General features: G+C 57.0%; 1 protein-coding gene across 1 annotated transcript; it reads left to right on the top strand.

Moving 5' to 3' along the window:
* Positions 1–6,063: 6,063 nt before the first annotated feature.
* Positions 6,064–16,438, top strand: BSND (barttin CLCNK type accessory subunit beta). The gene is made up of 5 exons (XM_078450610.2): positions 6,064–6,430; positions 12,972–13,066; positions 13,111–13,123; positions 14,446–14,708; positions 15,632–16,438. The coding sequence occupies exons 1-5, from the start codon at positions 6,254–6,256 to the stop codon at positions 16,044–16,046; spliced, it is 963 nt and encodes a 320-aa protein (XP_078306736.1). The 5' UTR covers positions 6,064–6,253; the 3' UTR covers positions 16,047–16,438.
* The last annotated feature ends 1,994 nt before the right edge of the window (positions 16,439–18,432 follow it).

Here is an 18,432-nt window from a genome sequence, read left to right as displayed (position 1 = left end):
GCTCTGAATTCAGACCGCCTGGGCATGGATTCCACCGCGTGCCGGTTGAGCGACCTTGAACAAGTGGCTTTGCCCTCTCTGCCTTGGTTTCCTCATGTATATGATGGGAATTGGGAACGACAGAGGCGTCGGCCCCTATCCGAGGAGCTGGGTTGTGACAGATAGACGAGACGGTAGCAGCTGGCGTTGTGAGCTCGCGTTGACCCTGTAGGCGCAGTACTAATGCATCAAATAACAAGTGCACGTCTTAACCCCATGGCAGGTGTCGATTAGCGCACAGTTGGTCTCTGCTCCCATACCTCCTGGGACAGGGAGCTCATTACCTACCCTTACTTTCCAGATCATGGCAGAAATGTCTATTTTCTTCCCAGCTCCATTCTGCATCCTTCTTTTCTACCTCCCCCCATTCGCCAGCTGAGAAAGCCAGCTCCGAGAGGTTAAGTAACCTTCCCAGGGCCACACAGCAAGCCCCAGGGCTCAGTCAGCTGGATCGGGGCAGCATTCCCTGAGGGCCTACTGTATGCCATCCTTTCACATCATCAAGGCTGCCTTGCTACAGGTGGTGTTCCCATTTAGCAGGCAAGGAAACTGAGCCCTTGCTCTGGCTGCAGAGGGTCCTTGCACTTGCCTTCCTCCTCTCCCACAGCCCACTCCTCACCTCCATCCCATCCCTCTGTGCCCCCCTTCCCATGAACTCCTTGAGCACTCCGGTAACACAGAAGCCCCCAGCCCCCCCACTCCATTGTTTAAATAACGCCTGTCACCGTTTAACATCTTACCTTTTAAAATTGGTTCTCGTTTCTTTGTTTATTGTATGTTTCTCTCCATCAGGAAACTCTGCTAGAACAGAGGTATTTCTTTCCTTTACCTCGGTGTCCCTGAGGCCTAGAAACGGCGCCTGGCACGTGGAGGTGCTCAGCAAATATTCGCCGACGGACCGAAGGGATAGATGTCGCTACTGTTCTCATTCTTGGGCCCTCTCAGCCACGCGAGCCAGATCTTGTGGCTCTTCTGTAATGTTCTCCCTCCCCATCACCGACTCCTGCCTCCTTCCCTTCCTCTCTTTCTCTCCCGTCTGTCCCGACCCTTCCCACTATTGTGGAGACATACATTGGAATCCTGCCTCCACCCTCCCCTTCCTGTGTGATGCTGAGCTGGTTACACACGCACACACACACTCTTCAGAGTCCCACACGTATCATGAGGATGGGGAAGGGGGATTTATCAGATCTCTGCAATTCCTAAGGAGTTAATGGGGTCCCAGGCTGGGACCCCAGAGCCCAGGGGACGCAGGGCTCTGGACGCAGAGCCCAGATTCCCTCCTTCCCCTAAACCGAGGAATCTCCCCAGCCAGGTGGGTCAGGGAGCCAGCAGCGGGAGCTGGAGGCGGCAGGGGTGGGTGGGGCTTATCTGTAAGAGCCCCCACTAGGGGCAGTGACTTGTTCAAGGTCACCAGTGTCTTGGAGGCCGAGCCAGACCACAGAGCCAGTCTCCTTGCGAGGCAAGCCACCGTCCCCTTCTGAGCCACAGTGGCCTGTCAACTGGGGACCCTCCGGCAGGGTGCAGGACGGGGGAGCCCCGTGAGGCTGGGTCAGCCACTCCCACAGCCCCCAGTAGGCACCAGCTTGCTTCCTGGACTCTTGCCTCCTGGATGCAGCCGTCTGGTTTCTTCACCCACCACTCAGGGTTTATATGTGGTGCTGCCGCTGGGCCTGGGACATCAGGCCCCTCTCAAGCTGTCCCTGGGCTCCTCCCAGGCTTCTGTTTCCCTCTGGGCTGGCTGGTCACCCTGTCCCCTGAAGCACGCCACCTCAAATCAGTCCTAAATTTTCCAGTAGGAAACTCCCTAGCTACCCCCTGGCCCCTACCCTCAGCAACTAATCGCTCCTAAAAATTGTTCACTTTAATTTTCCTCTCATAGGCTTCTGCTAGAGCCTGGCAACTGCTCCTCTCTTCCACCACCCTGTTTTGCTTCTTCCAACCTGTTTTTGGAACCAGAGAATAATTGTAGAATTAAAATCTCATCCATGTTACCCTCCCCTGCGTACCCCCTTTAGAGACCCCACGTTGGCCTCTCAGAGATGTCAGATACCTTGGCATGACCCCAGGAGGCCCCCCTGCCCGTGCTTCCCTTTCTGGCCTCCCTCTCTGGTGGAACTTCTACCCATCCTTCCCTTCCCCAATATCAGGGGAGAGCCTAGCCGGTTCTAGCCTCTGGGGATACAACAGTGCACAAAGCAAAGAGACAAGAGACAAGGCAAATAAATAGTGTATATAGCATGATAGATGGGGACGAGTACTATGGAGAAAAGTAAATTGGTAGAGAGGACAGGGAACACCTCGGTAGCGGGGCGGGGGGGGGGTTCTGCAGTTTTAGATGTCACAGCAGGGAGGCCTCAACATGAAGATGACATTTGGACAAAAGCTTGAAGGAGGTGCAGGCGGCGGAGGGGGGGGGGCATGCAAGTGTCTGGAGGAAGAGTTTTGCAGGCAGAAGGAACAGCAGGTGCAAAGGCCTTGGGGTGCCTTGTGTCCTGAGAAAAGCACGGAGCCAGGGCGCTGGGGTCCAGTGAGAGGGGGCAGGGCAGGAGATGGGCTCAGAGGGCAGAGGGGGTGGGCGGCACGGGCAAATTATCCAGGGCCTGGGGGCCATTTTGAGGTCTCTGGCATTTACTCTGATAAAACGGGGCCCCCTCCCAGGGTTCTGAGCAGAGCAGTGACATGGTCTGACCTGGCATTTGGGTTGAAAAGAGACTTCGGGGGGCAAGGGTAGAAGCAGAGACAATTACGGAGACAGAGATGATGGGGGCTGGGACCTGAGTGATGAGCAGCAGTTGGGGGTGAAAAGTGATTGGATTCTTACATCTTAGAGGTAGGGCCAACAGGATGCGGATGTGAGAGGGGAGGTAAGGATGCTGGCCAGGATATCCAGGTGATGGCCTGAATAATGCTGGAAGGATGGAGTCGACTTGGGAGGGGCAGGTCTGAGGAGGTAGGGGAGTGGAGGGGTGGGGAGGTGCATGGCACTTAGAGTTTTGGCTCCAGCCATGTGTCAGTGCTTGCTTGCCCCTGGGCCTTTGCACTTGCTGATCTCCTTGTCGGAACTGCCTTTCCTGCCCTGACAGAACTCCAAATGACTTCTCAAGGATCCCCTTCTATGAATCTGTCCCTTCATTCCTCCCACCTCCCCAGCCCCCTCTCCCCGCCCCCCCCCCCCCATCCCTCACTCTGCTTTGTGCATATACTGGACCTCACCCACGTCTCAGAGCCTTTATCTTACTGTGCCCCCCAAGCGCCATCACTCTCTGAAAGACCGTATTTATCAGAGTGCCTCCCTCACACTTCCCAGAGCATGTGTAGTAGGTGCTCAGCAAGAGACTGACTGGGGACCTGGTTTGAATTCTTGGCTCTGCTATTTACAGGTGTTGCCTCCATGAGCCTCAGTTTCTGCATCTGTCAAATGGGTGTGATCTGCCCTCCCCCCCCCCCCCCCCCCCCCCCCCCCGCCCCACGCCTCCGAGGATTTCCAGAGGATCCTGAATGCATCCTGGAGGAAGGAAACAGCGGTTAGCGCGCCCTCTGCTGGAAGATGACAGACCTCTGAACCGCTGCTCCCACGACCGCCCTCGAGGTTGGGAGGAGGGTGAAGGCCACCGGCAGGTGGGAGGGGAGCGGGAAGCACGGAGGGCCGAAAGTTTCCAACGCTCTGGACAAACATGTTCCCATTGAACCGCCACCGCGGCTCTGTGGAAGAGGTGACATCAGACCCATTGTACTGACCACATACTTGTCCCAGAGCTTACTTGTCGCTCCCCCCCTTTTTTTTAAGAGAAAAGGGGGAAAGGAGGCTGCGTCATGGCGAGGAACTAAAAGGTGGGGCGCAGAGGAAAATGCTCTGGTGACTTGGGAGGCTTTCCCTGAAAGTCTAAGGACCAGATTCATCTACACTGGGGCTGGGGCTGCACGGGTCCCGGTCCTCGTTTAGCCACCGACCCAGTTTAGGGAGATATTGGCCAGTCCCTGCTACTCCCCAGGCTCGGTTTCCTCGCCTGTGAAATGGGCACGATAACGTGGGCTGAGGGGCAGAGAAGGCCTGATTGCCCGGACCGTGAGCGTCTTGCAGAGCGGGTGCTACGACGGCCACCAGGGGGCGCGAGAGGCTCCTGCTGGACCGCGACCCCGCAGATCCACTGCCTGCCTGCCTGCGCCAGGACCTACCCGCATGGGCTGAAGCCCCTCTTCTGGGAAGGGCGCTTGTCGCTTCCGTTCTCTGAGCCTCTTTAAGATGATAATAGTACTGCCCTGGAGGGTCCGGCCAGGTTGATAATCAGATTGCAAAGCACTTGTTCCTCCATTAGGTCACTGCCTTGCCCGGTACCTAGGAGGTGGCCTGATAACCACCTATGGTGTTCAGGTGACAAGTCTCAAGTCCAGAGTGGAGCCACCAGCCCAAGTTCACCTGGGGAGTCAAACTTGGATGTGACCAGGTGACTCTCAGCCTTTCTTGACCCCTCAGCAACCTCTCACTGTGAGGGTCTATTACAGGGGATCCCTCCCCCTCTCCATCCCCCCCCCCCCCCCCCCCCCCACCAAGCGTCCCCTGGAAAAAGCGTTTGCAAGCCATAGCACCAGGAAGAGGGTGGGAGCGCAGGTGTGGTGCCCCGGAGCGAGCACAGCTCAAGATGGGGAGGAGGGAGAAGGTGGTGACAACAAACAGAACCCCCCTCCTCCCCCCCCCCAAACCTACTAAGTCACAACACCATCTGAAAGCCTTGTGTCCCGCGGTGGCAACTCAACCCTGTTAAGAACTACAAGTTATCATTTTCTTTTAGAGATCCTGATGGCCTTTGTTTCCATATAGTCCCATGAAGGAATCTGATGTGTCCCATCAGCCTGTTCCCAGGACTGACACCCCAACACGAGAATGCCATTCTTAGGGGCGCCTGGTGGCTCAGTCGATTAAGCATCGGACTTTGGCTCAGGTCATGATCTCACGGTTCGTGGGTTGGAGCCCCACGTAGGGCTCGGTGCCGACAGCTCGGAGCCTGGAGCCCGCTTAGGATTCTGTGTCTCCCTCTCTCTCTGCCCCTCCCCCACGTGTGCACTCTGTCTCTCTCTCTCTCACTCTCTCTCTCTTAAACATTTAAAAAATGCCATTCTTAGAATTAAGGCATCTTCCTAGGTCAGGGTGTCAGTCATTCACACCCTACAGGGGCATTAATGCACAGAGACTTTCTAGGGGGCAGCTCTTTGTAAGCAGGGGAGCACAGGGTATGAGAAAGGAACGAGGAACCCAGGGAAGCCAGGCCTGGCGGTCGCGCTGGTCCTGGGAGGTGCTGTTATTATCCTCCTCTGTTATTATACAGAGGAGGAAAACTGAGACACAGAGAAGTAATTTAATCAAGGGCATACTGCCCCCCGCCCCCAATAGAGGAACCAGAATCCAAGCCTGGCCCCCAGAGCGCGCCCTGCAAATTTTCATCTACAGTTAGGCAATATCACATGGTCGCCAGGTGCAGAGCCTCTGGGTTCAGATTCTAGTTGCTCTGCCTGTGTGACCTTGGGCGATTTACCCCTCTGTCCTCATTTGTAGCGTGGGGGTAGGAGTAGTTGCCTCCCGGGATTCTCCTCATTGGGTTAAAACCTGTGGCACGTTTAGAACAGTGTCATGCATGCAGCCGCCGTCCAGCAAATAGGAGCCATTATTCCTGAACCCCAGAGGGGCACACGACCTTGAAGAGTCCAGAGTTCTTCAGGACCCTCAAATGCTAGCCCGTGGGGCTCTGGAATCGTCCAGCGGCCTGCTAACGTCTTTCGGCCGGGGCCTCTTTGTGCCCTGCTTCCCGTGGCCGGATGGCGTGGGGCCACCCGTCCAGCCCAGCTCAGCCCCACGCAGGCAAATGAGGTGATGTCAAAGCCTTGGCCGGGGCCCAGCCCCTGAAACCTGCCCTGCTCCCTCCCTCATGTTCTCCCTCGCCCAGATTCACACGCGCACACACACGCACACAGGCTCTGGCCGGGCCCAGAGGGAAGGCGAGAGGGAGTCAAGGTGGGGGGGGGGGGCGGCCCTGGGCCCATCGAAGCGTAGCTCCTGCAGCCGGGTTGAGCTGTGCACCCCCGACTGGAGCTGGACCCGGAGGTTGCCGCCCTCCCTTCCACCCGAAGCCCAGTCCCCGGTGGTCCCGGAGCGCCCTCCTTCTCTGTGTGGGTGTGTGCGGGCGCGTGCCCTGGTTCCCCGGCCCCCCAGGCAGCCATGGCTGATGAGAAGACCTTCCGCATCGGCTTCATTGTGCTGGGGCTCTTCCTGCTGGCCCTCGGCACGTTCCTCATGAGCCACGACCGGCCCCAGGTCTACGGCACCTTCTACGCCATGGGCTGCGTCATGGTGATCGGGGGCGTCGTCTGGAGCATGTGCCAGTGCTACCCCAAGGTAGGTGGGGGTGGCCTCAGATGGGCTGCGGGCCCGGGCCCAGGGAGCTCGGGGGCCCTGCCTCTGTTCCCCGCATAGCGCCCCCTCCTTCACTGGTCTTTTCCTCCTCCCCTGTTTTACTCTCTTTTCTTCCCTCTGCCCTCATGAGCATCCATCCATCCATCCATCCCTTCCTCCTCATCAGGATTGATCAGAAGCCCCCTGGACCCGGAGCCCTGAGCCCTGTGGGAGACACAGTGAAACCCCACGCACAATCATGTGCTTGACATCAATATTAAGGAGCGTTTGCTGCCTGCCAGGCATCCCTGCACGCACGGTGCGGTTGTCCTCGTCCTGCGCTTTTTGGTACCGTCTGTAGTTCCGTATTCTCTTATCTTTTAAGCTTATGTATTGATTTTTGAGAGAGAGAGAGAGAGAGAGAGAGTGAGGGAGGGAGGGGGGGTGGAGAGAGAGAGAGGGAGAAAGAAGGGGCCAGAGAAGGGGAAAGAGAGAGAATCCTAAGCAGGCTCTTTGCCAACGTGCAGACGCGGGGCTCGAACCCACGAACCGTGAGATCATGACTTGAGCTCAAGTTGGCGGCCTAAGCGACTGAGCCACCCAGGTGCCCCTGTAGTTCCATTTTAGAGTGGAGAGGCACTGGGCTCAGGAAGTGAGGTCCCTCAGCCCCTAAGTGTCCAAGTTGGGGCTTAGAGCTCAGATGTGTGTGTCCACCTCCGAGGGCTATCCCTGTGTCCCAGAGCCGCTGAGAGTTCTAGGGTGGGTCAGGGGTAACTTTGACCGTGTGGCTTGGGCAGTGCTCTCTTCTTCAGTTTTATGTACTCCTAGCCTTATGAGCGACTTAATGATGAGAAGAGCACTGGTTTGGGAGTCCTGAGTTCTAGTTCCTGCTCTGTCTCAAACTTTCTGTGTGACCTTTGAGTGTCTGAACCTCAGTTTCTTTCATCTGTAAAATGGGCCCCAAGCTTTTATTTCTCCCAGCCTCCCAAAGTTATTATGAATAACAGAGAAGAGATGGGATGTAGGAATGTTTTATAAACTGTAGGGTGCTGTATTTAGGAGAAGGGCTTCTAATCGCACTGTTAATGGTCTCCCCCAGCAATGTGTGGGGCATGTCAGGCGTTGTGATCTGTCAGTGCCCAGGCAGGATGAGTGACTTTTCCAAGGTCACACAGCTGGTCAGACAGACCCAGGGAGACAAGGAGAGAAGCATGGATTCTAACTTGGGCTCTGTCTCCAACCGTCTGGAAGACTCTGGGCAAACCCCTTCCTTCGCTGAGCCTCAGTTTCCTCATTTGTACAACGCGTGTGTCAGGCAGAGGGTGCCGGAAAGGGGGTGCATCGAAGGGCCCTGCGGGTCCTGACATGTAGGGCTCCGGGCCCCAGGCAGCCCCCACAACCCGCACCCCCCTCCTCCCTCCCACCTGGGTGGCTGTGCTCAGGGGTTCAGGGGAGGAGGGAGGGAGGGAGGAAGCTCCTGGGGGCCGGGACCTGGCTCTCCCCAGCCCTGCCCCCTCTGTGGGCCAGCCCCGGGCTGTCAGTGTGTTTGGTGCTGGGGCGGTCTGGACTGGTTTGTAGTCATTCACCAGGCAGTTTACAGTCAACTAGCCTCTGTCTGTGCAATGCCCTGAGTGGAGGTCACCAGGAGAAGAGGTCCTCGGGGCCCCTGCCACCTGTGTCACCACCTCCGTTGTCACCCTCCTCCCAGAGAGGAGGCTGCATCCTGGGGCCCGGCGAGGGGACAGCAGGGGTGTGGAGGGCGGTGTCCTTCCTGCCCTCTCCCCCTTTACCCGAGGTTGGCTCTGGGGGGCAGGTGAGGGCCCGGGTGGCGGTGGGGAGTGAGGGAGCGAGGGGAGAGGGAATCTTACTGGGTATTAATGAGTAACTGTTGATAGATCCACGTGTTCAGCTGCTGTGGAGGCAGCGCCCGCTTTGGTGTCTACCGGGCCTAGAGGCAACTCCCTCCTCCCTACGCCCCTCTTCTGTGACCTTGGCAGGGGCTGCCCCCCACCTCCGGGAGCCTCGCGTGGCCCAGGGGGAGGAGTCAGGGAGGTCTTGTATGTGGGGGCCCCGTATCACACTCTCGTCCTCAGAATTGGCGTGTGTGGCGTCGGGCAGGCCTCTGAACGTGTGTGCAGGCGTGTGAGCACCGGTGCGGGGCTGTGTGGGTGTGTGTTTCAGAGACGCAGGCTGTGCGAGCTGGCATACCGAGGCCGGGAAGGAAGGTGTGTTGTTGGCTGGGGAGGTGTCGCCGGAGGAGAGGCCCCGGCCTCCCACATTGTCTCAGGGCCTGGGCCGTCGGGGCCCATTCTCCCCTGCCTCTCAGTGCCCGACAAATGGGAATTTTCCGGGTTGAAGCAAACACAGATATAAGGGAACGGAATCAGCCAGTTAAGATATGAGAGTAACGTGAATGAAGCGGTCCCTGTCCTGAGGGGCTGGGGGTCTCATGGGGGAGACCATTTTCTGCCCGATGGGGAGAGAGCAGGCTTCACGGAGAAGACGAGCTGGCCTCTGTAGGTTAAGTAGAAGTCCACCAGGCAGAGAAGATGGGGAGGGACTTTCCAGGAAGGAGGAACAGCGTGACCCAAGACACGAGGTAAAAGGGCAGGGGGAGTGGGTCGACGTGACTGCTGCAAGGGGAAGGTTGGAAGGAAGGTGGAGACGGAGAGGGCTCAGCTCCGCGGGGCCTGGGGACACGATTAGCCTTGCAGTTCAGGAAAGTTCCCAGGCTGACATCTGAAAGGATGGAGGTTCGGGGGCAACAAGGCCAGTGGAGGAAGACTACTCCTCACCGGTCCAGGTGAGAGATGGTGGGCCCCTGGACTGAGGCAGAATTTGAACCCAAGCCTGTAGGAACCGAGAAGAACTAGTTCATCACATGTGCAGGGCCTGCTGTGGCCGGGCATAGCACTGGCACGTCTCCTGAGTTTATCTCATGGAATTTCTGAAGTACACTTGGTCAGATGTGGTGGTCGGCTGGACCTCAGGCATGACAGAGGCAGAGGAATTGGGGCAAATCGGGTAGATGGGGCAGCAGGGATGCTGTGCCCGTAGGCTGAGGTGAGGCAGGGCTCCTGGGAGAAGGGAAGGGCTGGCAGAGAAAGCAGGGCCTCTCCCTGTCTGGCTTCTGTTTCTACCCACAGTTCCCCCAAATCCCTCTCCTGCTGGCTCTCCCGGAGCCCGGGACCAGGCCCCCAATTGGCGGCTGATGAATCTGTCCTCTCTATAGGTCTCCCTCGCTCCCTCTGCCACCTCCCTTTGGGGACTGCTCACTGCTCTGCCTGAACACAAATCTGCCCGTGTCCTCGTCTGCCGAGGACTCCTCCAGGGCTCCCATTGCTTCTGGGTAAAGACTGAACTCCTTAGTCTGATGTTCTGGGGTCCTCGTAGTCTGGTATCCCCTCACCAGTTTCAACTCTGCCTGTTCCTCTCTTAAAAGGACTTGTGTTCTAACATGCTCCAGCCTTTCCTTCCCCCTCAGGCTTTCCACTGTGGTGACAGTAGTGATGGTGTATCATGATGATGATGAAGGTAATCGTGATGATGATAGTGGTGTTGATGGAGATGATGGTGGTGATGGTGATGGAGATGATGTTGATGGAGATGATGATGGTGGTGATGGTGATGGTGATGATGTTGATGGAGATGATGATGGTGATAATGATGACGATGGTGGTGATGGTGGTGGTGATGATGTTGATGGAGATGATAATGATGGAGATGATGATGGTGATAATGATGATGATGGTGGTGATGGTGGTGGTGATGATGTTGATGGAGATGATGTTGATGGAGATGATGATGGTGGTGATGGTGATGGTGATGATGTTGATGGAGATGATGTTGATGGAGATGATGATGGTGATAATGATGATGGTGGTGATGGTGATGATGTTGATGGAGATGATGGTGATGATGATGGTGGTGGTGATGGTGGTGGTGATGGTGATGGAGATGATGTTGATGGAGATGATGATGGTGATAATGATGATGATGGCGGTGATGGTGGTGGTGATGGTGATGGTAAGGATATACTGATGATGTTGATGGAGATTATGACTGTGGAGGTGGTGATGCTGAAGGTGATGATGTTGATGGAGATGATGATGATGGAGATGATGATGGTGTTAATGATGATGATGGTGGTGATGGTGGTGGTGATGGTGATGGAGAGGATGTTGATGGAGATGATGATGGTGATAATGATGATGGTGGTGATGGTGGTGGTGATGGTGATGGAGATGATGTTGATGGAGATGATGATGGTGATAATGATGATGATGGTGGTGATGGTGGTGGTGATGGTGACGGTAAGGATATACTGATGATGTTGATGGAGATTATGACTGTGGAGATGGTGATGGTGATGGTGATGATGTTGATGGAGATGATGATGGTGATAATGATGATGATGGTGGTGATGATGGTGGTGATGGTGGTGGTGATGGTGATGGTAAGGATATACTGATGATGTTGATGGAGATTATGACTGTGGAGGTGGTGATGGTGAAGGTGATGATGTTGATGGAGATGATGATAGTGGTGGTGGTGACGGTGACGATGGTGGTGTGGTTGTGACACGATGGTGACGGTGAAAGAGATGATGGTAGTGGTGGTGATTGTGGGGTGCTAATCGTGTTGTTGAGGAAGAGGAGGAGAAGGAGGAGGCGGAGGAGGAGGAGGAGGAAGGGAGGGAGGTGGTGACTGAGCCATGAGGTAATGAGATAGAGGAATGGGCAGCTTCTAAGAAGTACAGAGCCAGCTGGCAAGTGCAGGGCATCCTTGGTAGGTGTGGAAGATACCAAGACCCTTGCCTTATTTCTAGACATTTGGGGGGAAGCTTACCACTCATAGGAGTTCTAAGAACCCCTCTACCCATCATCCCCTGCTCCCCAGCAGGAGGGAGCTTTTGCGGTGCAAACAAGTGTCTTTTACTTATCGCGCTCTGTAGGAAGAGAGAGACTATTCATGACTCTCGTATATTACAGTGGGGTCTCATCACATATTTGTTGAACGGATTTTCAGTTGAGGACAGCAGACTCAGAGAGGCCAGACAGCTTCATCCCCCGTAGCATCAAACTATGGTTTACCGAGCGGCCCCTATGTGCCCAGCATTGTTCTGGGGAATTCCTCATACGTTGTCTCATGGAATCCGCACAGCAACCCCAGGAGACGGGTCTCGCTAGCCCCATTTAACAAACATGGTGGTAAGATACACATCGCATGAAGTTTGCTGTCTTAACCATTTTGAAGTAGGGTTAATTAAATTCACATTGTTGTGCAACCGATCTCCACAGCCCTTTTCATCTTGCAAAACTGAAACTCTATTACGCCCATTAAACAATAACTCCCCACCCCCCTCCCTCCAGTCTGTGGCAACTGCCATTCTATTCTCTGTCTCTATGACTTTGACTATTGAAGGCACCTCATACAAGTGGACTGGTACAGAATTTGTCTTTTTGTTACTGGCTTATTTTTTTTTAATGTGTATTTTTGAGACAGCACAAGCAGGGGAGGGGCAGGGAGAGGGGGATAGAGGATCCGAAGTGGGCTCCGTGCTGACAGGCTGACATCAGCGAGCCCGATGTGGGGCTTGGACTCACAAACCGTGAGATCGTGACCTGTGCTGAAGTCGGACGCTCAACCTATGGAGCCACCCATGGCGCCCCTGTTACTGGCTTATTTCTTCAAGGTTCATCCATGTCGTAGCCTGTGTTAGACCCTCCCTCCTTTTTAAGGCCGAATGACGTTCCACTGCATGTATGTACCGCATTTTATCTATTCATCTGTTGTTGGACACTCGAGTTGCTTCCACCTTTCGGCTGTTGTGAACAACGCTGCAAATATCTCTTCGAGGCTAGCCCATTTTACAGAGGAGCACGTAGAGGCTCTGAGAGGAGGGATGAGCTGCCCGAGGGAGGAATCTCCCCGGTCTCCTGGATCCCCCAAAGCAGGGCTCCTTCTGTCTCATCCCACTGCCTCCTTTATGACCTGCCTCCCCTCTGCCACCAGACGCCCACCCCATCTGCTGCACCTGCAGAGACCTCTTGATCCCTGAAAGTTCAAGGACAGGGACTAGCGGGTGCAACGTCAGCCATTCCCTTCCCTTCCCCTGCCGCAGCCTCTGTGCCCAGAAATCGATGACAATGATCTGCTTTCCACTCACGGGCCAGATATGGATGAAGCACCCACTGTGTGCCAGGCACATTCTGGGCACTGGACGAGGACCCCGGGAAACGAGAAGACACCACCTCCTCCAGCGCAGGGATGTTTGTCTCATTTGCTCACTGCTGCCCCCTAGGGCCAAGGAGCATGCTTGACACACAGCTGGTGCTCAATAAATGTCTTTTGGGTGAAATGAAGATCCTGGTGGGAGTAGAAGCCTAGAGATCCAAACACCCTCCCCCTCTTCTCCCGCCGCCCCTGCCGCTGCTGGGTCCTGAGCCGGCCCCTCTCCTGTCACACGGCGGCGGGGCGAGGGCCCCCCTGGTCAGGATGGGCAGGGGAGCTGCAGAGAAGCCTTTTCTCCTTTGCTTCGCAGATCACCTTCATACCCGCTGACTCTGACTTCCAAGGCAACCTGTCCCCAAAGGCACTGGGCCTGCTGGAGAATGGGCTCGCCTCCGAGATGAAGAGGTAGGTGCCAGGCCCTCGGGGGTGGGGGTGGGGGGCAGCGGCAGCCCCTCAGGCCAGGCCAGCCTCCTCTTACAGAGGAGAGTGATGGAGTGATGGGAGGGGCGGGCGGTGTCTCCTCTGCTTTGCCGCAGGTTCCCGCTTTGCCTCCCCACGCACTGGGAGCATGCTATTAATAATCGGGGATTGTTCTGAACTCTCAATTCTACGACGTAGGCATTATTATTCCCACTTTACAGATGAGGAAACTGAGGCTCAGGGACTTTGCCCTGTCTTGGAGTGACGTAGTGGTGGGGCCAGAAGTCAAGAACAGGTGTGGCCCCAAATCCCAAATAGCTGTGACGGCTACTATGCCTTGTGACGGCAAACAAGGGGCATGTCGATGGCCAAGCACAGCCGTGTGGGATTTGGGGAAAGCGACTTACCTCTCTTTGCCCCGCCTGCAAAATAGGGGTACTGATAGCACCTTTCTCCTAGGGCTTCGGGGAGAGATAGGTGAGATAATATAAGCAAAGTACTGAGAACAGAACCTGGTACATGGTAGGCCCTCTCCCTAAGCGTGTCACCATTCGTAGGAACCGCTTCCTTTGCACCAGAGGCTAAACCGGTAATGCATTCGTGACTTCCTTCAGTCCTCATAGAGACCCTGTGAAGTGGGGGGGATCGGGGGGTCAGGCCCTTTATACAGATGTGGAAACTGAGGCTCAGAAAGGACAACCACAGGCCTTAAACCTCGTAGGGAGTCAGTGATGGGCCAGACCCTGGAGAGGGAGTGGGACCGGCCACCCTCCCCAGCCCTGGAGGTTGTGGCTCTGTGCTCAGAGTGCTAAGCTGCACGTCCAGGGTCTGTGACCAGGGCCCTGGAACTGTCTGCGTTGCCTAGGGAAGGAAGCAGGGATGGTGTTTTCTGTTCCTGGCGCACAGAGTGACCGAATGTCCCCAGGGGAGTGAGGTGGCTAGACCCTGGGTGGGCACAGGGGTCAGCCTCGGGATCGGCCCCACAGGAAGGGCCACTGCACAGAGCTGCTGCTCAGGCTGCTCTGAGTTCTGGGCTCACCTGTGTGATCCTGGGTGAGGGAGCTAGGCTCCGAACCTCACTTTCCGGAGGGGCTGCAGACAGCATAGAGAACATGATGGCTGGAGCCCTAGCTCTGCCACCTGCTGTCCGAGGCACGCCTTCTTGGCCTCAGTGTTCTTATCCACGAACTGGGTACAGTTACATCCCCCCCAAAGGCTTCTTGGAGACCTGGGGAGACCGGATGTCCAGAACAGGGGGGCCGGGGGAAGAGGGGGGAACGCCGATGTCTCCTCCTGTGTGGACCTTTGCCCACCTAACTGTCTGTCCTGTCTCCGCTGTCTGCTGTGCGCCACCCAGCTCCCAGCCCCCATACGTCAGGCTGTGGGAAGAAGCCGCCTATGACCAGAGCCTGCCTGACTTCAGCCACATCCAGATGAAGGTCATGGGCTACCATGAGGACCCCCGTCCCCTGCTGGCCCCTGAGCCGGGACAGCCGCAGCTGGGAGCCAGTGGTGGAGGAGAAGGTGGCCCTTGTGAGGCTCAGGCCTGGATAGAGGCTGCGGTGGTCATCCACAGGGGCTCAGATGAGGACGGGGAAGAGAGAAGCCCGACTGAGAGCAGGCTTGGGTGAGTGCACGGAGTGCAGGAGTGGGGATGCTGCCCAGTTCTGGGGTGAAGGAGGAGGGGCTGTAGGCCACTGATGGCTGGTGGGGGAACATCTGGGACCAGAGAGGGCATGGGGGTGGGGACACCCTGAGAGGCAGCAGATGTAGCAGACGCATGAGTCTGAGCTTGGTCAGCCGGGCCCGGGTTCGAATCCCAGCTCCTCTCCTGCGTAGCCTTGGTGAGCTTCTTATTCCCCTGGGCCTCAGTTCCCCCACGTGGGAATCATCACTCCTACCTCAGAGGGTTGTTGTGAGAACTGGGACAGTGCTTTCAAGTACCAGGCCCACCACCGCCCCCTGCACTCTCTGAATGCTCATTGTGAGTTCCCCTGGGGGCAGGGAGCCTGACGACCTGAGTTCAAATGCGGGCTCTGTTGCTGAGGTGCTCTGGGACCTCCGGCAGGGCGCTCCCCACCCAGCCCTTCCCTGGCTGTTTATGAACTGGGCTTCTCCTGCGTCCATTTATTCATTTATCCTACTGCCATTGCTGGAACCTACTGCCTGCCCCCCACCCCGAAGGCCCCCCACCCCTCAGGAGCTCCTGTGTCTGATGTGGGAGGCAGACGAGGGAACAGAAGGTGACCCCTGAGTGGCTGGAGAGGCAGAGGAAGGACCCGGTGTGGATAATAACATAATAATGCCCATTTCTTGAGCACCTACTATGTGCCAGGCATTGTGCAAAGTGCTTTGCACCCACTATGCGCTGTAATCCTCTGAGACAACCCTAGGAGTGAGTACGATTACTTCTCCCACTTTACAGGGGAGGAAACTGAGGCCCAGACAGGTGAACTCACCTGCCCCGGGCCTTGCAGCCAGTGGCTGGAATTTGGACCCAGGCACTCTGACTCAGGGCTACCCTCACCCTCTCGGCCTTTGCTCCTGCAGCCTCCGGGCCTGTCCCCAGGGCCCTGCACCCCTGGCTTCCTTCCAAGATGACCTGGATGTGGGCTCCAATGAGGAAGGCAGCCTCAACCCATCTCCGCCTGAGGAGGACGAGCCTCACCCCCCACCCGGGGAGCCCTGGGCCTGCAAGTGCCCGCTGGACCGCTTCCATGACTTTGCCCTGATCGACGCCCCCACGTCAGAGGACGCACCTCCAGAGCGGCAATGGTGGGATACCGCCCTGTCCAGCTATGGGCAGCAGTCCCAAAGGACAAAGAAGGAGGAAGAGGAGTCTTCAGACATAGGCACGGAGGAGCCAGAGCAGGAAGGGGAAGACTTGTACTATGGGCTGCCGGACAGCCCTGGGGACCCCCTTCCGGACAAGGAGCTGGGCTTTGAGCCCGACGCCCAGGGCTGAGATGGGACCATTCCCCGGGTTCTAGCCCTGCACCACTGCTAACCCTCATGCCACCTCACAGGGCCTCGATGCCCCTGTCTGCCAAATGGGGCTGTGTGGAGGTTTGCACAAGACAGTGGACCCGAGAGCACTCTGGGGGCTCCAAGAAGTGCATGGGGAGGGGATGTTTGCTGTCACTGGGCCGTTGCTCTCCAGCTGTTAGTTTCCTGTGGTGAAGCTTTCAAGGTACGCTGTGATTCACTGAGAAGATTCGCTGCCGCGGGGGCCCTCAAGAGCCTTTTCTGCCTCCCCCCAAAGCTGGCCTCTGAGCAGGACCCAACTTGGTGCTACCCTGATCCTCTGTGAAGGCCTCTCAGGGTTCCCGATCCTGCTCCCCGCCCCCCAACCCCCCATCCTGCCCCACGCCCCATTCGGAGCGAACCACGCCGTCTGCCTACGTCCCTCCTGTGGCCCCCTCGGCCCCAGATCCAAAACCTTCCATGAGTCACCTCTGCTGACCTCCGACTGTCCCCCTGGCCGGCCCCACGCCACAACCTCCTCTCTCTAATTCCACGCCCCCCTCCCACTACCGCGTCCCAAGCTGTCCCCTCCACCAGCGTGCCCTTTGCTTCCTTGCATGTCTTGGCAACTTCATGCTCAGCCTTCAGACCCTGGCACAGATGTCCCTCCTCTGAAAGCTTCGCCTGGTGTTACCGCCTCCCGGAATGAGTTACTTCCGGCTCCTCTGTGCCACCCTCGGGCCTCGAACACTTACCGCCGGAGCAGGGCTGGCTGCTCGAGGCTAGCACGTTAACTCTCCTCACCTCAGTATCTCCTGCGCTCCGGCCAGTGGTCACTGAAGGCTTACAAGCCTGAGCAGAGCCTTTTGTAGGTGGTTGCCCCCATCGCCATCCCCGAACTCTCAGCCCCCCACCCCTTCATTCTCTGGCATTCAGACCTCCAAATGGCATGCACAGGAGTCACAAAGGCGGGCAGAAAAGCCCCCACAGAAACCCCCTTCCCTGCAGAGTACATCTGCGTTGGCTTGGGACTGTGGGTGAGACGAAGCCTCCTGGCTCGATTCAGCTTGATTCCGGTGGTGTTTACGGAGCACCTACGGTGTCCCAGACACTACGCTGGACTCTTTAGGGGGAGAGAGACACGAACCTAGAAGGTTCTTGCCCACCAAGAGCTTACGATCTACTGAGCTTGGCATCTTGTAAGTTAGGAACAGAGTGCAGAGTGCAAGCCAAGGCGGGAGCCGAGGGGTTGACAGTGGACACACCGGGGGCAGTAGAGTGACAGCTGCACAACCGTCTGGGGCCATCGAATGCAGCGACGACTAGCTCAGGCTACCTGAGCAACCCCCGAAGGTATCACTGTCCCGCAGCCTCCCGGTGTAATGCTTGTATGAATCTGATCTCTGCCAACGCCTGTGTGCCCCAGCATGGACAGTGGCAGCGTCTGAGAGAAGGCCAGTGACAATGCTTCCCACTCAGAACTTGCACCCGGGGCCTCTGGGTTAGAGTTGGGGGTCTCGGCTGAGGGAGGGGAGGGACTCAGCCCTGTGCTGAGTCAGAAGTACACGCCCCTGGAGACGCACTCCCCCTTCATTCTGGGTCATTACCACCCCCACCCAGTAGGAAATCCTCTATGGTGAAGGGCGCCGTGGGGCACCTCCCCTCTGCCGTCGCATGCTCCTGCCAGTGGCCCTGAGACAGTGGACAGTAAGGTGCAGCGTCAGGGGAGCAGGTGACCTGCATCAGAAGGGGCGTCTGGGCAAACAGCTAAAATAAAGTGTTCGATGTTTAAAGGGGTCACCTTCACCTGCAAATTCTTTTATGTGAAACTACCACCCATCCCCTCTCTGGGCGGGATGAATAAGGCATCGTGCCCGGCGGGCACCGTGGGCACTCTCTGGAAAGTGAACACCACCCGCGGTGCGGTGACCATGTGGGACAGCTGTGTGGCACAGAATCTCAGGAGCCGCCCGTGCCCCTGAATCACAACTGCGGGGCGTTCCCCAGAGAACCCAGAGCCTCTGGCTGCCAGGCCCGCCAGCAGAGAGCCTAACCCTGTCCCAGGGAGTGGCACGTGGGGGGGGGGGTTGGGGCAGCAGAGAGAGATGGCGAGGCTCAGGCTTTGCCAGTCCTGGGTCCCCCCCCCCCATGTCTTGCAGCATGATGGGGATCCCGTATGCATAGCCTGCGCTGGGCAGTCCTGGTCTATGCCCACTGTCCCCACTTATTATTCGTGGACCCTTTCACTATCAAAATTGTCCCAGCTGAAGGATAAATTATGTATTCACCCCGCTCTGCAAACTGGGGCAAGTCTGGTCGCCTCTGGGGCCTTCACGTTCCTCGTGTGCAAAAGGGAGGTGAGATGGCCCCCTGCCTTTGACTTTTGC

Source organism: Panthera onca, chromosome C1, assembly GCF_046562875.1.
Source record: "Panthera onca isolate mPanOnc1 chromosome C1, mPanOnc1 haplotype 2, whole genome shotgun sequence".
NCBI classification, from domain to species: domain Eukaryota; kingdom Metazoa; phylum Chordata; class Mammalia; order Carnivora; family Felidae; genus Panthera; species Panthera onca.
Note: the sequence above shows the minus strand (reverse complement) of the source record. Positions and strands in the feature narration are given on the sequence as shown.